The 13,225-nt window shown below is 41.6% G+C and overlaps 2 protein-coding genes across 3 annotated transcripts in view; one reads left to right on the top strand and one right to left on the bottom strand.

Moving 5' to 3' along the window:
- Positions 1 to 135: 135 nt before the first annotated feature.
- Positions 136 to 13,225, top strand: part of arhgap25 (Rho GTPase activating protein 25) — an 18,782-nt gene continuing 5,692 nt past the window's right edge. Inside the window, exons 1-5 of one of the 2 annotated variants that reach the window (XM_032516801.1) lie at positions 136 to 473; positions 5,105 to 5,307; positions 9,760 to 9,847; positions 10,207 to 10,320; positions 11,054 to 11,258. In XM_032516801.1, the coding sequence (XP_032372692.1) occupies positions 410 to 473; positions 5,105 to 5,307; positions 9,760 to 9,847; positions 10,207 to 10,320; positions 11,054 to 11,258 (674 nt within the window). In that variant the 5' untranslated portion in view covers positions 136 to 409. Of the gene's footprint in view, positions 474 to 5,083; positions 5,308 to 9,759; positions 9,848 to 10,206; positions 10,321 to 11,053; positions 11,259 to 13,225 lie in introns of both variants that reach the window. The other variant, XM_032516800.1, reaches the window with a different exon arrangement.
- ch25hl3 (cholesterol 25-hydroxylase like 3) overlaps positions 9,996 to 13,225 on the bottom strand; it is a 24,141-nt gene continuing 20,911 nt past the window's right edge. Inside the window, exon 5 of the transcript XR_004332158.1 lies at positions 9,996 to 10,006. The gene's annotated coding sequence lies outside the window, so the exon portion shown is untranslated. The remainder of the gene's footprint in view (positions 10,007 to 13,225) is intronic.

Here is a 13,225-nt window from a genome sequence, read left to right as displayed (position 1 = left end):
GTCCCAACCAGAAGCTTAGAAACCCCATTTCCTTTAGAAGACACCCATGTGTCTTTTTGTGTGCGACACCAGTGCACATTAGTCATTTGAGAAGTCCCCACTAGTGTTACATGCAGCCCTGGACCTTTTTTCATTATATATATATATATAGAACAAGTATGAACATGGAAGTAAAGGCAACGTGAGGGGACACGTTTAGAAGGGCTGAAAAAGAAGAAGAAGAAAGATTAACACACAGGAAGTAGGAAGTGTGATCTGCGATATCTCCAGTTTGTTTGTGTGTGTGTTTGAGTGTGTGTGTGTGTGTTTGAGTGTGTACATCAAATTGTGTGTATGTGTGTGTGTGTGCGCGCTCCTGCGGGGTGTATGTGTGAAATGAAACACTGACCTGGGTTATGAGTTAAGGACAATGTCTCTCAAACTACCACGCAACTGGGACTTCAGCACCTTCAAGGCTGAGACAGCTCGCATAGGTAAGCCGATGGCCGCGCTGCCTTCACTGTCAGCAGTGGAGGGTGGTGGGGGGGGGTGCTTTACACTTTGTTCTTTTGACTATTCATCATTTAGCCATCAAGCCAGAGATGGTAGTAAAGTAGAGTAAAACAAATCCACGTAACACATACATTTATCTTTCAAGAATATCATATTGTTGCCTGTTTTCTCATGACATCTACAGCCTGGTTGAGGTGCCATCCTATTGGTGAAGCACAAATGGCTGGTTATGTTATAGAAGAGTAAATAAATCAGATATTAAGGAGTGACTGAATCTGCCTTTTGTTTTTATCAGTGTGAGTTTTTGGCCAGGTCGTGGCTTGCTGTGCGGTAACGTAACCAATGTGTTTTTGGTCTGTTTTCCTTTACACAAGTCACTGTCGTCTAATATTAGACTGGAAAAAGAAAAGATCTGCTCTTGATACAGCATCGCCATTACGAAAGAAAGTTTTCTTCATTCTATTTTTATTCTTCAAAAAACAAACAATGGTGATGCTGTAGCGAGAGTCCCATGTGATATTTTCCAAAGCAGCTGCCTGGAAGAATGACTGGATGTGTAAATTGTTGTGTAAAATGTCAAAATAAAAAGATTGTTTCTATATTAAAAAACAGCTTGACAATTGCAACTAAAAAGTGTAAGCTTTTCTTAAGTCACCTGAAAGTACCGGCATTGATCTAACTTGTTGGCCATCTGCAGAAGTGTGCACCCATGCAGCTTAAAGTGCCGGTAGAGCAGTCTAGACTAACCTCTGTTTGCATAGGGTGGGATCAGCGCTGACATGCCTTGTTGGCTCTGAGGCTCGGATGGCACAACAGTTGCAACGTTCAAATTAGAGTGGTTTGCACACACAATGGGTGACTCCAGTCCTGCTGTAGTTCACCCCGTGCACCCTGCTCTAATCATGCTCACAATCAGTGGTACTGCTCGTTCAGCTCTGTCAAAGGAAGTTGTTTCATTTTTATCTGCTTCATGTTGACTGAATAACAGATGCTCTTATGAGCTTTCTTTAGTAGGAAAACTGAACTTCCTGAAAGTTGGAGAGTCCTTCGTGATTCTTTCACCTTGAGATGTTTTGTGGACCACGGCTGTGACAGGTTTCACACTCGGGAGCTGGAGTGACGCAGGTTTTCAGCAGGAAACTGATGCAAGAGCTGGGTTTCTGCAGAGCTCTGACTTTGTAGCGGTCTGTATGTAACTCTGCCTACACACAGTGTGTGTGTGTGTGTGTGTGTGTGCGCAATGCATGTGTGTGCACAGTCATACTGCTTCTGGCCTTTCAGAAGGAACAACCGCAATTCTGCCAGTGCGCGGGAGTAAATGTTAATTTGAATTAACCTTACAATATAATTCCCATAAGACCATCAACTCCTGTGTTCTGCGAGGTAAAATGACAGTTTTTATCAATGGAGTCTGGTGGCTTTGACGAGAGCATCAATAATGGCTTCAATAAATCTGAACTCTTTAACATGAAGGCGGGGAAAAGGGGGAAACAGGTAGACAGGCACCCACTTCTAAATGTTCTCCCAATGGTCTTTAGTTGCTGTTCTATATATAAAAAAGCCTCCACACAGTCCGTGGGAAACTGAATATAATCTTCCCTGTCCTGACGTTAAGCACTTGAAGTCAAGTCCTTTTGATGGCGGAGGCCGTGTGTTTGTCAGCTGTGGGTGTGGTGTGACATCGGCCTCTGTGTGTGGGCTCTGGGTTCCTCAACAGCACTTTAACTGTCCGCTAATCGAGGGAGGGTGATGCTTTTTAAATGAGATCAAACGTCTAGGTGGAGACCTTCAAAGTGTCGCTTGCCCTCCGGCGATGATGTGGTCGCTTCCTGTTTACCCCGGTGCTGCCCTTCTTCTTCTTCTCTCCTCTATCATCTTGCTTAAGAAGACACGCTGAATTTAAGAACAACTGAGCAAGTGGGCTCAATCTCAATCTAACTATCTGTGCAGTCCACAGTCCTGCGTGTGGCTCAGGCCGTGTCCATAGGACTGTGTCTTCTCTGAGCCACGTAGACCTCTGGCTCTGACCTTTCATCGCTCCATTAACCGTCGCATCAAGGCCGCCCAAGTCACACAACTCAAGGGTGACAAGTATCAGTCAAGGGTGACATTTCCGAAAAAACAACTTTAAAAGAGGATTTTGGTGTCAGTTTCACTTCCAGTTGTATGTATGTATATATGTAGATGTAGTGGTGTAGGCAGAAGTAGTACTTTGTACAGTACAAAAGTGAACAGCAATAGCAGTACTGTCTATAACATGCTCAACCAACAAAGCTCAGTCTAAAAAGACAAAAAACTGTTGATTTGAACCTTTTCAGACTAAAATATGTTTATATTAAAATACAGCAGCGTTGTTTTATGGCACAAAGTGGCAACTAAACATGACCCAAACAGCAGAGAAGGTGTTTACATCCTGCAGGACATAGACTAGCCCACATCGGACATCTTGCAGGACATAGACTAGCCCACATTGGACATCTTGCAGGACATAGACTAGCCCACATCGGACATCCTGCAGGACATAGACTAGCCCACCTTAGACATCCTGCAGGACATAGACTAGCCCACATCAGACATCCTGCAGGACATAGACTATCCCACCTTAGACATCTTGCAGGACATAGACTGGCCCACATTGGACATCCTGCAGGACATAGACTGGCCCACATCGGACATCCTGAAGGACATAGACTAGCCCACCTTAGACATCCTGCAGAACATAGACTAGCCCACCTTAGACATCCTGCAGGACATAGACTAGCCCACATCGGGCATCATGCAGGACATAGACTAGCCCACATAGGACATCTTGCAGGACATGGACTAGCCCACATTGGACATCCTGCAGGACATAGACTAGCCCACCTTAGACATTCTGCAGGACATAGACTAGCCCACATCGGACATCCTGCAGGACATGGACTAGCCCACATTTGACATCCTGCAGGACATAAACTGGCCCACATCAGACATCCTGCAGGACATAGACTAGCCCACATCATGACATCCTGCAGGACATAGACTAGCCCCTATTGGACAAACTAAAATTTACGTCACTCCCAGATAACTTATCTTTTTATTCAATGTGGAACACAGACGCGTTTCAGAGAGAAGCCTCATCAGCGTTCACCATTTCTTACCAAACAGGAAGGTCACTAGGTTACTATTTCTGTTATTCTGTATTTTGATCAAACTTGGCTGGACGGGCCAGTGAGTAAAGTGGGGGGGCCAGTGCCGCCCTGGCCCATTACTGACTACGTGCCTGCCGAGATGGTTTTTCTTTCTGGGTTTGGCTCCTTGCTGAGAACCAAGCTAACTAGCTAACGACAGCTAACTACAGTTAGCGGTTACTCGTTACTTGATACAAGGAAAACCATTCATGACACAGTTGTGATGGTCTCATGACAGCTAATGTAAAACCAAATCACTTAATAACAGTTTAATGTGATGTTAACATATAAAGCAAAATAGTTTATTTCCTGGCATGACATATTTATGACAGGTTATGTTGTTAAGGTTAATGTCAAGTTGTCATAACAAAGACACTGATAGGTTAATATTGTCTTGCTTAATATCTTGTCGTCATAACATAAACTTCTCAAACAATGCCAGCTTTCCATTAAAGTGTCATAGTTTACCGAATAAAACAATAACTATCAACTACCAGTCATAAACATTCATAACGACTCCTTTATGTACATTGCATTACATGTCATGTCATAGTTGTGACCGTATTATGTCCTTCTTATGCACACCCTTCAAATAAAGTGTTATTGTTCTACATACAGGTTATTCTCTGAGCCCAGAGATCTTCAACAGGGGGTCCGGGACCCCTAGGGGGTCCTCAGAGTAATGCAGGGCAGCCTCCTTATTATTGTTAAAAAAAAGAATAATGTGAAAGTCTTAACTTGAATCCAACATATTAATAAGCAGATAGATAGATAGGCGTACTGGCCTATAGGTAAGGTAGTCACTAAGATAGTCTTCACAGATCCAGTTCATCCTGAGGGTTCACTTTGCCACATGTATTTTTAACATTAAAACATAATTTATAAAATCCTTCCAACAATTAGTAGGCTATTTGAATAGCTTAGTATTCTAATGCAAAAGGGGTACGTATGAAGGCTTTAGGCTGCCGTACACGTTATTGTAGGCCCAGTTTAATATGGAACTTCATTTCATACAGTATACGTAGTAGGGGGTCCCTGCTCCATCTCTCTTTCAGTTGAGGGGTCCATAGCTTAAAAACTGTGGAGACCAGCTGCTCTGGCCTGTTGCTTGTTGGCCTGGCTCCTTCAGACCGCTGGGTTATTTATGTGGAACAATCTCAGCTGCATTGGTGCACCTTCAACAGGAAACTGGTCAGCTCAGACCAACCGTTTCCTTTCAGCCTGAAAGTGTTTCAGTGTCAAACACAAATATGCTGTCGTTAGCAGGTCTCTTCAACGTGATAGGCTGATGCATATCGATATCAAAAAGAGGAAGTGCTCTGCTCCAGTTGAGTAGAGCTCTGATATCTTGGTAATGTTTCGCTGCTCCGGCTGTGACACAGCACGTTGGGGATCGTTCTTTAGCACACTTTCACCAACAGCTTTCTTGTGGTGTTTGGCAGCGCGATCCAGGAGTGTGATACCCGGAGAGGGAGGCCCCGGCCCCGGCTCGCCGCGCTCCTCCAGGTCCATGGAGAAGCCGCTGAAGGCCGGCTGGCTCAAGAAACAGCAGAGGTCTTTAGTCAAGAACTGGCAGCAGCGTTACTTTGTGCTGAGAGGAACCACTCTGACCTACTTCAAAGATGACAAGGAGACCACTGTCCAGGTGAGACCCTGTCCATCTTACTTTATTTTATATTCATATTCTAGTATATGACTAATACTTTTATATTGACTGTGATGTAATCCTATGTCTTCTTTTTGTCCTTTGTTGACATAAAATGCAGTTGCACATTATGTCCAAAGCAATTCTAAATTGAATCACCATTAAATGACAATAATAACATTTTTGAATTATGGTGCATGCAATCCATATGTGAGATTTTGTTCAAAAATAATGTATTTCTCTATTAAATGTTCTACTTCTTTTACATTCAGTGATGTTATTTAAAAAAAGCAAACCAGCATTATCTAATTTTACCATTATAAGTAATACCAGTAATCTAAAGTCAGCCTTTTTGTTGTATTAAATATCTTGTGTTCATAGTTTAAGTCATAGGTTAATCAGAAATGTGCCCTTATCTTTTCTAATCAACACCACACACACTCTAGCTGTGGGGCTAACTTTGCCCACTTCCTGTAAACAAGTGGTGCTAGAACTGTCACAAAGAGCCCTGCTGCCACTGGAAGTCTTTTTGGTACGCCTTTAGCTAATTCTCTGGTTTACAAGCATTGCTCTGCCCCTCCAGAGCCTGCAGGGCGGGGGGGGGGGGGACCATTACATTCCTATAGTCGTTACTGGATAGAATTCCCAGGGTTGGCCACACAAAAACCCCTAACTGCTGTTCTGACAGCTCGCCTTACCCAGAAAAACGACCACGTAGGTCGATTGTGCAAGAAGTTATTAACGACCCATAATTATATGTCTTGTTAGGCGGCGGCCTCTCGAGGCTGAGGTAACGTTGACTTCTCTTTATTAATCGTTTTGGGATGACTCCCGCAAGAAAATTGAAATTTCCAGCATCAGTTTTTAGCAGAAGAATACAGTGTAGAGAGAAAAAGAGGAAGACAGTACAAAGATAACAGTAATAATATTCCTGTTTATTCCTTGTATCCGCAAGGAATAAAGTCACGCAAACTTTGAGAATGGCAAAAGCTAATTTTTTTATGACAATAATTAATAGTGCCAAAGGAAATTGTAAGCTAATTTGGGAAAATATTAACAAACTTCTTGGTAAAAGTAAGCACACTGCTGATAAAGACCTTGAACTCAAATTTGCTAATGAATTGGTATCAGAGCCCCTCAGCCTAGCAACTAAATTAAATGATTATTTCCAAAGTACCATTGATGAGATCGCACAACTGTTTTCTAACTCTTGTGACTCTCAACAAAATATTGGCAATACTGATCCCTATATGGATGCCTTAACTCAAAATTCAAAGTTTAATATTCAAATAATTTCAGAAAATGAAGTACAAAACATAATCTCTAAATTGAAAAGTTCTAAAGCAAGGGATGTGTTTGGATTTGATACCAATCTTCTGAAGCATTATAAATCTTGTATCTTGTTGCCTGTGACCCATCTTATTAATTTATCAATCACGCAGGCAGTCGTCCCCTTGAGTTGGAAGGTGGCAAATGTCATTCCAATATATAAATCGGGTGATAAATTAGACCCTGCTAATTATCGACCTATTAGCATACTTCCTATCTTTTCAAAGATTGCAGAAAAGTGGGTTGCTAACTCTATCATTGTGCATCTTAATGATTCCAATCCAGGTTTGCACCCTTTGCAATTCGGATTTTGATCTCTTCACTCAACTGAAACGGCTGTCTGTGTTTTTGTTGAGAAGGTTAAGTCTTATTTAGACAAAAACAGTTATGTTGCGGCTGTTTTTGTTGACTTTAAGCGTGCGTTCGACACTGTGAATCACCTTAAGCTCTTGTCTAGACTGTTAACATTTAACTTTAGCAATCAAACTGTTGAATGGATACAGTCTTATCTATCGGATAGAAAACAATGCGTGCAAATAAAGAATAGTGAGTCACCCTATCTTCACTATACACAAGGTGTCCCTCAGGGATCAATTCTAGGCCCCTGTTATTTTCACTTTATGTGAATAATTTGCCCAATGTGTGCAAAAATGTGGACACGATTATGTATGCAGACGATACGGTAATTTTCACACAAGCCAAAAGTACTGATGATGCAGCCCATCAGCTTTCATTGGCTTTACATGACTTACAAAAATGGCTGAATGACTCATGCCTGTGCCTTAATGTTAAAAAGACTGTATCAATGTTTTTTAGTAAACCTAAAACAACCGTGACCGCTGTACAAGTTCGCTTGGGTGGACTAGAATTGATTAATGTTGAGGAATTTAAGTATTTGGGAGTAATGATAGACTCGAAATTGTCCTTTAAAAAACACGTTAAAAAAGTTGTGAAAACAGTAAATGTTAATATACGGAATTTTAGGCAGGTTCGTTCATCATTAACAGATACAGCAGCGATTACATTCCTGCACGCTATGATACTGGCTCATATTGAGTACTGTATCACAAGTTGGTCCTATACGAGTCACGCTGCTATTGAGCCAATCAAAGTATGCTACAAAAGAGCATTTAAAATATTAGACAAGAAACCTTCATCATATCACCATTGCCAAATTTTAGATAAATATAAGCTTATAAATTTAGCTAATTTCAAATTATTTGAATCAACCTGTCTAATCTATAAGGTTATACATGGTTTGGCGTCTCCACCATTGAGCGATTTTATTAAACAAAAGTCTAGCAGTGTTGCCGGGACTCGAGTGACTAGAGCCACTATGAGAGGTGATGGCGACTTGGCGTTTAGGCGAACCGCCTTTTCACAGAACGTTCTGTCATATCAGGGAGTGAGCTTCTGGAGCAGTAGTCCACAATCAGTGAGGGAAAGCACAAGTCCTCCTATCTTTAGGAGTCGTTTAAAAGTGTGGCTGAGGGACACACAAACTTGTGATCATGTTTAGGGAATTTTCATATATCAGACGAAAACAGAGTTACTGCATTATTAAAAATGTGGGTCAGTGCAATATAGGGTGGTGTTATATGGGTCAGTGCAATATCAGGTTAGACAGGGCATGTGCAAAATTGTGGTTTGTGTAATATAGTGGATGTTTTTTTTTTGTCTCTATATGTCCTTTGTTCTCCATTCTTCTTGTGACTGTCTGTTCTGACATGATGTAATCACTGTTCTTGTCCTTGTTTCTCTGTATATAGCCTGTGTATAGTGTATGCATTTATTATTTTTTGTGTACCATCAACCTGCCAGGGGGTCTGCAGATTTAAATTAGCCTAAGATTACAATCTGGCATATTAACATTTGTGAAAATGTTCATTAATATGTATTGTCCTCTTTTGTTTTTTCTCAAATAAAAATAAATAAATAAATAAATAAATAAATAAATAATAATAATAATAATAATAATAATAATAATAATAATAATAAAAACAACAAAATTAAAACCTTTGGCTATAAAAAAAAACTGAAAAAGACATTTATCATAAATTATCCTTAAGTGTCAGTGTCAAGTGTTAACGTGTCCAGGTATTTATGTGAGTCCAGGTGTGTATCTGAGTTCAGGTGTGTGTGTATGTATTGTCCTCTCTGCCCTATTTCCCCCCCCCCCTCCGAGTGAGGCGTTTTACAGTCTGATGCCATGAGGGACAAAGGAGTCCTTGAGTCTGTTGGTCCGACACTTGGGAAGGAGCAGCCTTCCACTGAACAGGCTCCTCTGGGGGCTGATGACGGTGTACGAGGGGGGGGGGGGGTCTGGCATTGTCAGTAATGTCCAGCAGTCTGTCCAGTGTCCTCCTCTTTGTCACAGTCACCAGTGAGTCCACAGAGCCGGCCGGCATTATCGCCAGTACAAAGCAGGAAGCGATAGCACCAAATTGTGGATCAGTCTGCAGGTTGGAGGGGGGGATGGGTCCAAACACAAGACTTTCACTCAGGAGAAATCATAAGTTATCTGTCTAATTTTAAAATCAGTCATCTTTGACTTACCTTAGTCTGTGACGTCATGTTTTTGGTAGTTTTACGTGACTCATTTTTAGCCAATCCCTGCTCTTTAACTAACCCTAGGTATGTGTGTTGCCTATACTTAAATAGTTCCGTTTCACAGCGTTAACTGTGTCTTTAAAACTGCGTCGCCACATTAAATTCAACAGTCACATGTTTAAAGGAGCCACTGTGCAGCAGTAAAATCAAACAATCAACAGTCAATATATGTCTCTTTGAGAGTCACTGTGCTACACCTGTGATGGAAGTACCTGCTGAGGCCTTACCTACATTAACAAGACAAACAGAAGTGTGTTGGTGACCGCAACAAAAGTACAGGTGTGACAAAAGAAAGTTGCACACTTGTAGCCATGATGCAATTCCTTTTTTAATAATAATTTATCAACGTTTCAGTATGTCATGTCCATTCCCTGGTAAATAGTTAATATTGATGGTAGACTATGGCACTCTTTGAATGAATTATAAACACGAGGATAACTACCAGTGGGTGGTTCTTGACCTTTTTGGACATGACACTAATGTGCTGTTTTCTGTGTGCTTGTTGGTCCCCAGGGAGTCATCCAGGTGCGGTTCAGTAAAGTTAATGAAGTCCCTCCAAACCCAGATGATCCTGGGAAGTACCTCTTCGAGATCATACCACGTAAGCATATGACCGACCCCTAAAAGGAGAGCAAAACGGACTTTAGCCGTTCTAGATGGGTTTTGTTGTGTGCAGCAGTTATACATCACATACGGTCCATTCTGATTCATCTTTCTTGTGTCATATTTGTCTTCTTTATAAGTTACAGAATTGTTTTTCCTCATATACCAGTGTTTTTAAATTATTACTATTACTTATGACTATGTTCAATCAGGCGACATGACCCTTTATGGTGTCTTACCTGCATAGCAGAAAGTCAGAATCTACCACAAACTGCAATCACAATCTTCTCTGGAAATCTTCCAACAGTTTTATCGGTTCTACTAAAGCTTTATCCAACAACACCCGTCCTTTCACAGGTCCAACTGGAGACAGAGAGCGATGTCCCTATGTGTTCATGGCAAACTCCCAGAGTGACCTGGAGGAGTGGGTCCGCACCCTGCGCAGGGTCATTGGAGCACCAACAAGTGGAGGTTCAGTAAAACCTTATATTGTTATGGAAACTGAGTTTATGTGTGACACTGCAACTATCTTTTTTGACAAGGTTTTTCTAGAAATTAGACATTTTGGAAAGTAAATTTTCTCCCTTTTTTGCCAAGAGTCAGCTGAGAATATTTGTATCAGCTTTCATGTCAGTTCATTGAATATGTAGCTGGAACAAGCTGCAGGTTAGCTTAGCTTAGCATTTAGACTGGAAACAGGGAAACAGCTAGCTTGACTCTTTTCAAATGTAAAATAATCCCAGAGACTGTATTCCCCGAAAAAAACGACCCCATAGGCCGTTTTACAAGCAGCTATTAGGACCCACATTTACCTTTATTGTTAAGCAAGCCCTCTAGTGGTCATAGTAATTATGACACAAAAAAAGCAGGAAGTCATGTACCGTGGTATTGGGTCATGGGTTTCTTGCTACCTTTGGACAGAGCCCGGCTACGTGTTGCTTCTGTAAGTTAGCCAGCTACTCGGTGTAGCTGGAACTCTCAGCAAGAGAAGTTTTTTCTCAAAATGTCAAGCTACTACTTTCTAGTGATAATAAGAATGTCTTCATTCCAACAAAAACAGTGTTTAAAGCACAGCCACCGGCCTACAGCTGCTAAAAACTGTAACGACCATGTCAAAAGGGACAATAGTGTTGTTAATTTGAATGTTTGCTGATTCTACATCACTGGTCCAAGAAGTCAGTGTTACCTCTCTGCCTGTCTGCAGTGTTTGGGAAGAGTCTCATGGACACAGTGACATATGAGCAGCGGTTCGGGCCTCACATGGTGCCAATCCTGGTGCAGAAGTGTGTAGAGTTCATCAGAGAGCATGGCCTGAATGAGGAGGGCATCTTTCGCCTCCCGGGTCAGGACAATGCTGTCAAGCAGTTCAGAGATGCCTTTGATGCAGGAGAGAGACCCTCCTTCCCCAGGTAACATACTGCTGAGTCCCTCTGCATGGACTGGAGCTAAATGAGCCATTACATTAAAAAAAATCGTGATTTCTACCACAATATTACATTAATACTCTGATCCCACACAATTATGTCCCAGTAATAGTAGTTGTTGTAGTAGCAGTGGTATTGTATGGCAAGCCATTTTAACATGTAATAGCTGATATCTGTAATTCTATTCTTCCTTGTTGAAAAAAAGGAATATTTCAGATATTCAGAATTACAATCTTCCTATCCACAATGGTTGTTTGAGATATCCACAACATCCTTCTTCCTAGGACAAACAAAGTCATTTTTGCCTTAATGTGTATTGGGCTTTCAGTTTCAGATGTTCACAGCGTCATTCTTCCCATCCAGAATCCACAGTCTAGAGTTCCGCAATAAGATTCTTCTTAAGAAGAACTCCAATTTCAGATTTCTACAATCCCATTGTCACTAGTCATCATTTTGATTTCAGCTTTCCAAAATGAAAAAAACATTCCAGATATTCAAAATGTAATTTTGAATATTTAAAATACATTGTGACTAGTACAAATGTAATTATGGATATCCAACTGAGGCTTGGTATGGTTATTGTGTATGTGGCAAACACTGCATATGAAGCAGGGTAATTCTGTTTTTTTGAAATACATAGGAGCATGAAGTGGTTATAAAGATCTCAGGACCACCAAACAGGACCACCAATGACCTTGGTAATCATGTTAAGCCCTCTTTAAGTGGATGGGGGGGGGGGGGGTAAATGGATGAGCTTAAGAAGGTCACTGCTATATAAGGAGAAAAAACCTCGTCACCTCAATCAATCAGCATCAGCTTTCTTTCTTCTGAGAAAGCAGGGAGAGATGAGAGAGATGCAGAGCGCCTGCTAGATTTGTGTCTGCTCAGAGCTGAAGGCGGAACCACATCCTGTTCTGGCAGACACACAGGAGGAAGCCCGTGTTACTCAACATCACACGCTCCTCTCAAGGAGCCCGGTTGATTCACCGTGCTCTAGTGTGGCCACCGTCGAGGAGCAGCCAGCAAGGGCTGCTAGAGGATGCTTTCAGGCCCAAAATAAAGAACTTACTGTATGCTTTTGTGTGTTTCCCCTTTAAATTTTAAACTGAATTCAAACCTGCTCGGCCGCCAGCTAAATGTACAAAACTAGGCCCAGAAGCCCAAAGGGTCCGAGAGAGGCCTTTGTAAAGACCTTTATTAAACCACAAGCCTATTAGTCCAGATGGAAAAATACTCTGATCATTTTATTATTTCCTTTTGTATTTTACAAAAACAAACTAAAATCAGACAGAGCAACAACAGTGTCAAAACAAGAAAAAGAAAAAATAAAGAAAAAACAACAACAACAAAATTATAAAACAACATAAACCAAAAACATAACATAAAATGACAATTACATTACTTTGGAAAAGAAAAGTAAATGGGGGGTGTCTTCCATTGCCCGAGCCATGTCCACAGCGCTGTGGAGTAAGCTCCGGCTCCGCCACGCACACCTTCCTGGACAGCAGAAAAAACACGCCGGCATTTCTTTAAACCAATCACAGTCGTGTTGGGCGGGGCTAAACCCTGGACGCAGCGACCGTGGCTCTGCTAAATAGTCTCAGGAAGGAACTTGCACCCCGCAAAAAACCCCGCCACATACATTATTAAATTAAGCTAACTGTTCACACGAGACAGGAACGTGATTTCTCTAAATCAGCTGATACATGTGTTACTGTCACAACACCATTTAACTGCCTTTGTTGTGTTTGATGCTAACTTGTAGCCAGCAGTGAACCAACTTGGTTAAGTAGGCCCATTTTTACTGGGTTGACATTCCAGAAGTCTCTCGTTAGCATCTCGGAGGCTATCTGTCGCAGAGTGACGCATGCACGACCCACATCTGCACTGGATCCCACAGCCATCCCACCTAAAGGTCCCAGTTGGAGAGTAAATGCCGTAAACATATTCTT

Source organism: Etheostoma spectabile, chromosome 5 (assembly GCF_008692095.1).
Source record: "Etheostoma spectabile isolate EspeVRDwgs_2016 chromosome 5, UIUC_Espe_1.0, whole genome shotgun sequence".
In the NCBI taxonomy this organism is placed as follows: Eukaryota; Metazoa; Chordata; class Actinopteri; order Perciformes; family Percidae; genus Etheostoma; species Etheostoma spectabile.
Note: the sequence above shows the minus strand (reverse complement) of the source record. Positions and strands in the feature narration are given on the sequence as shown.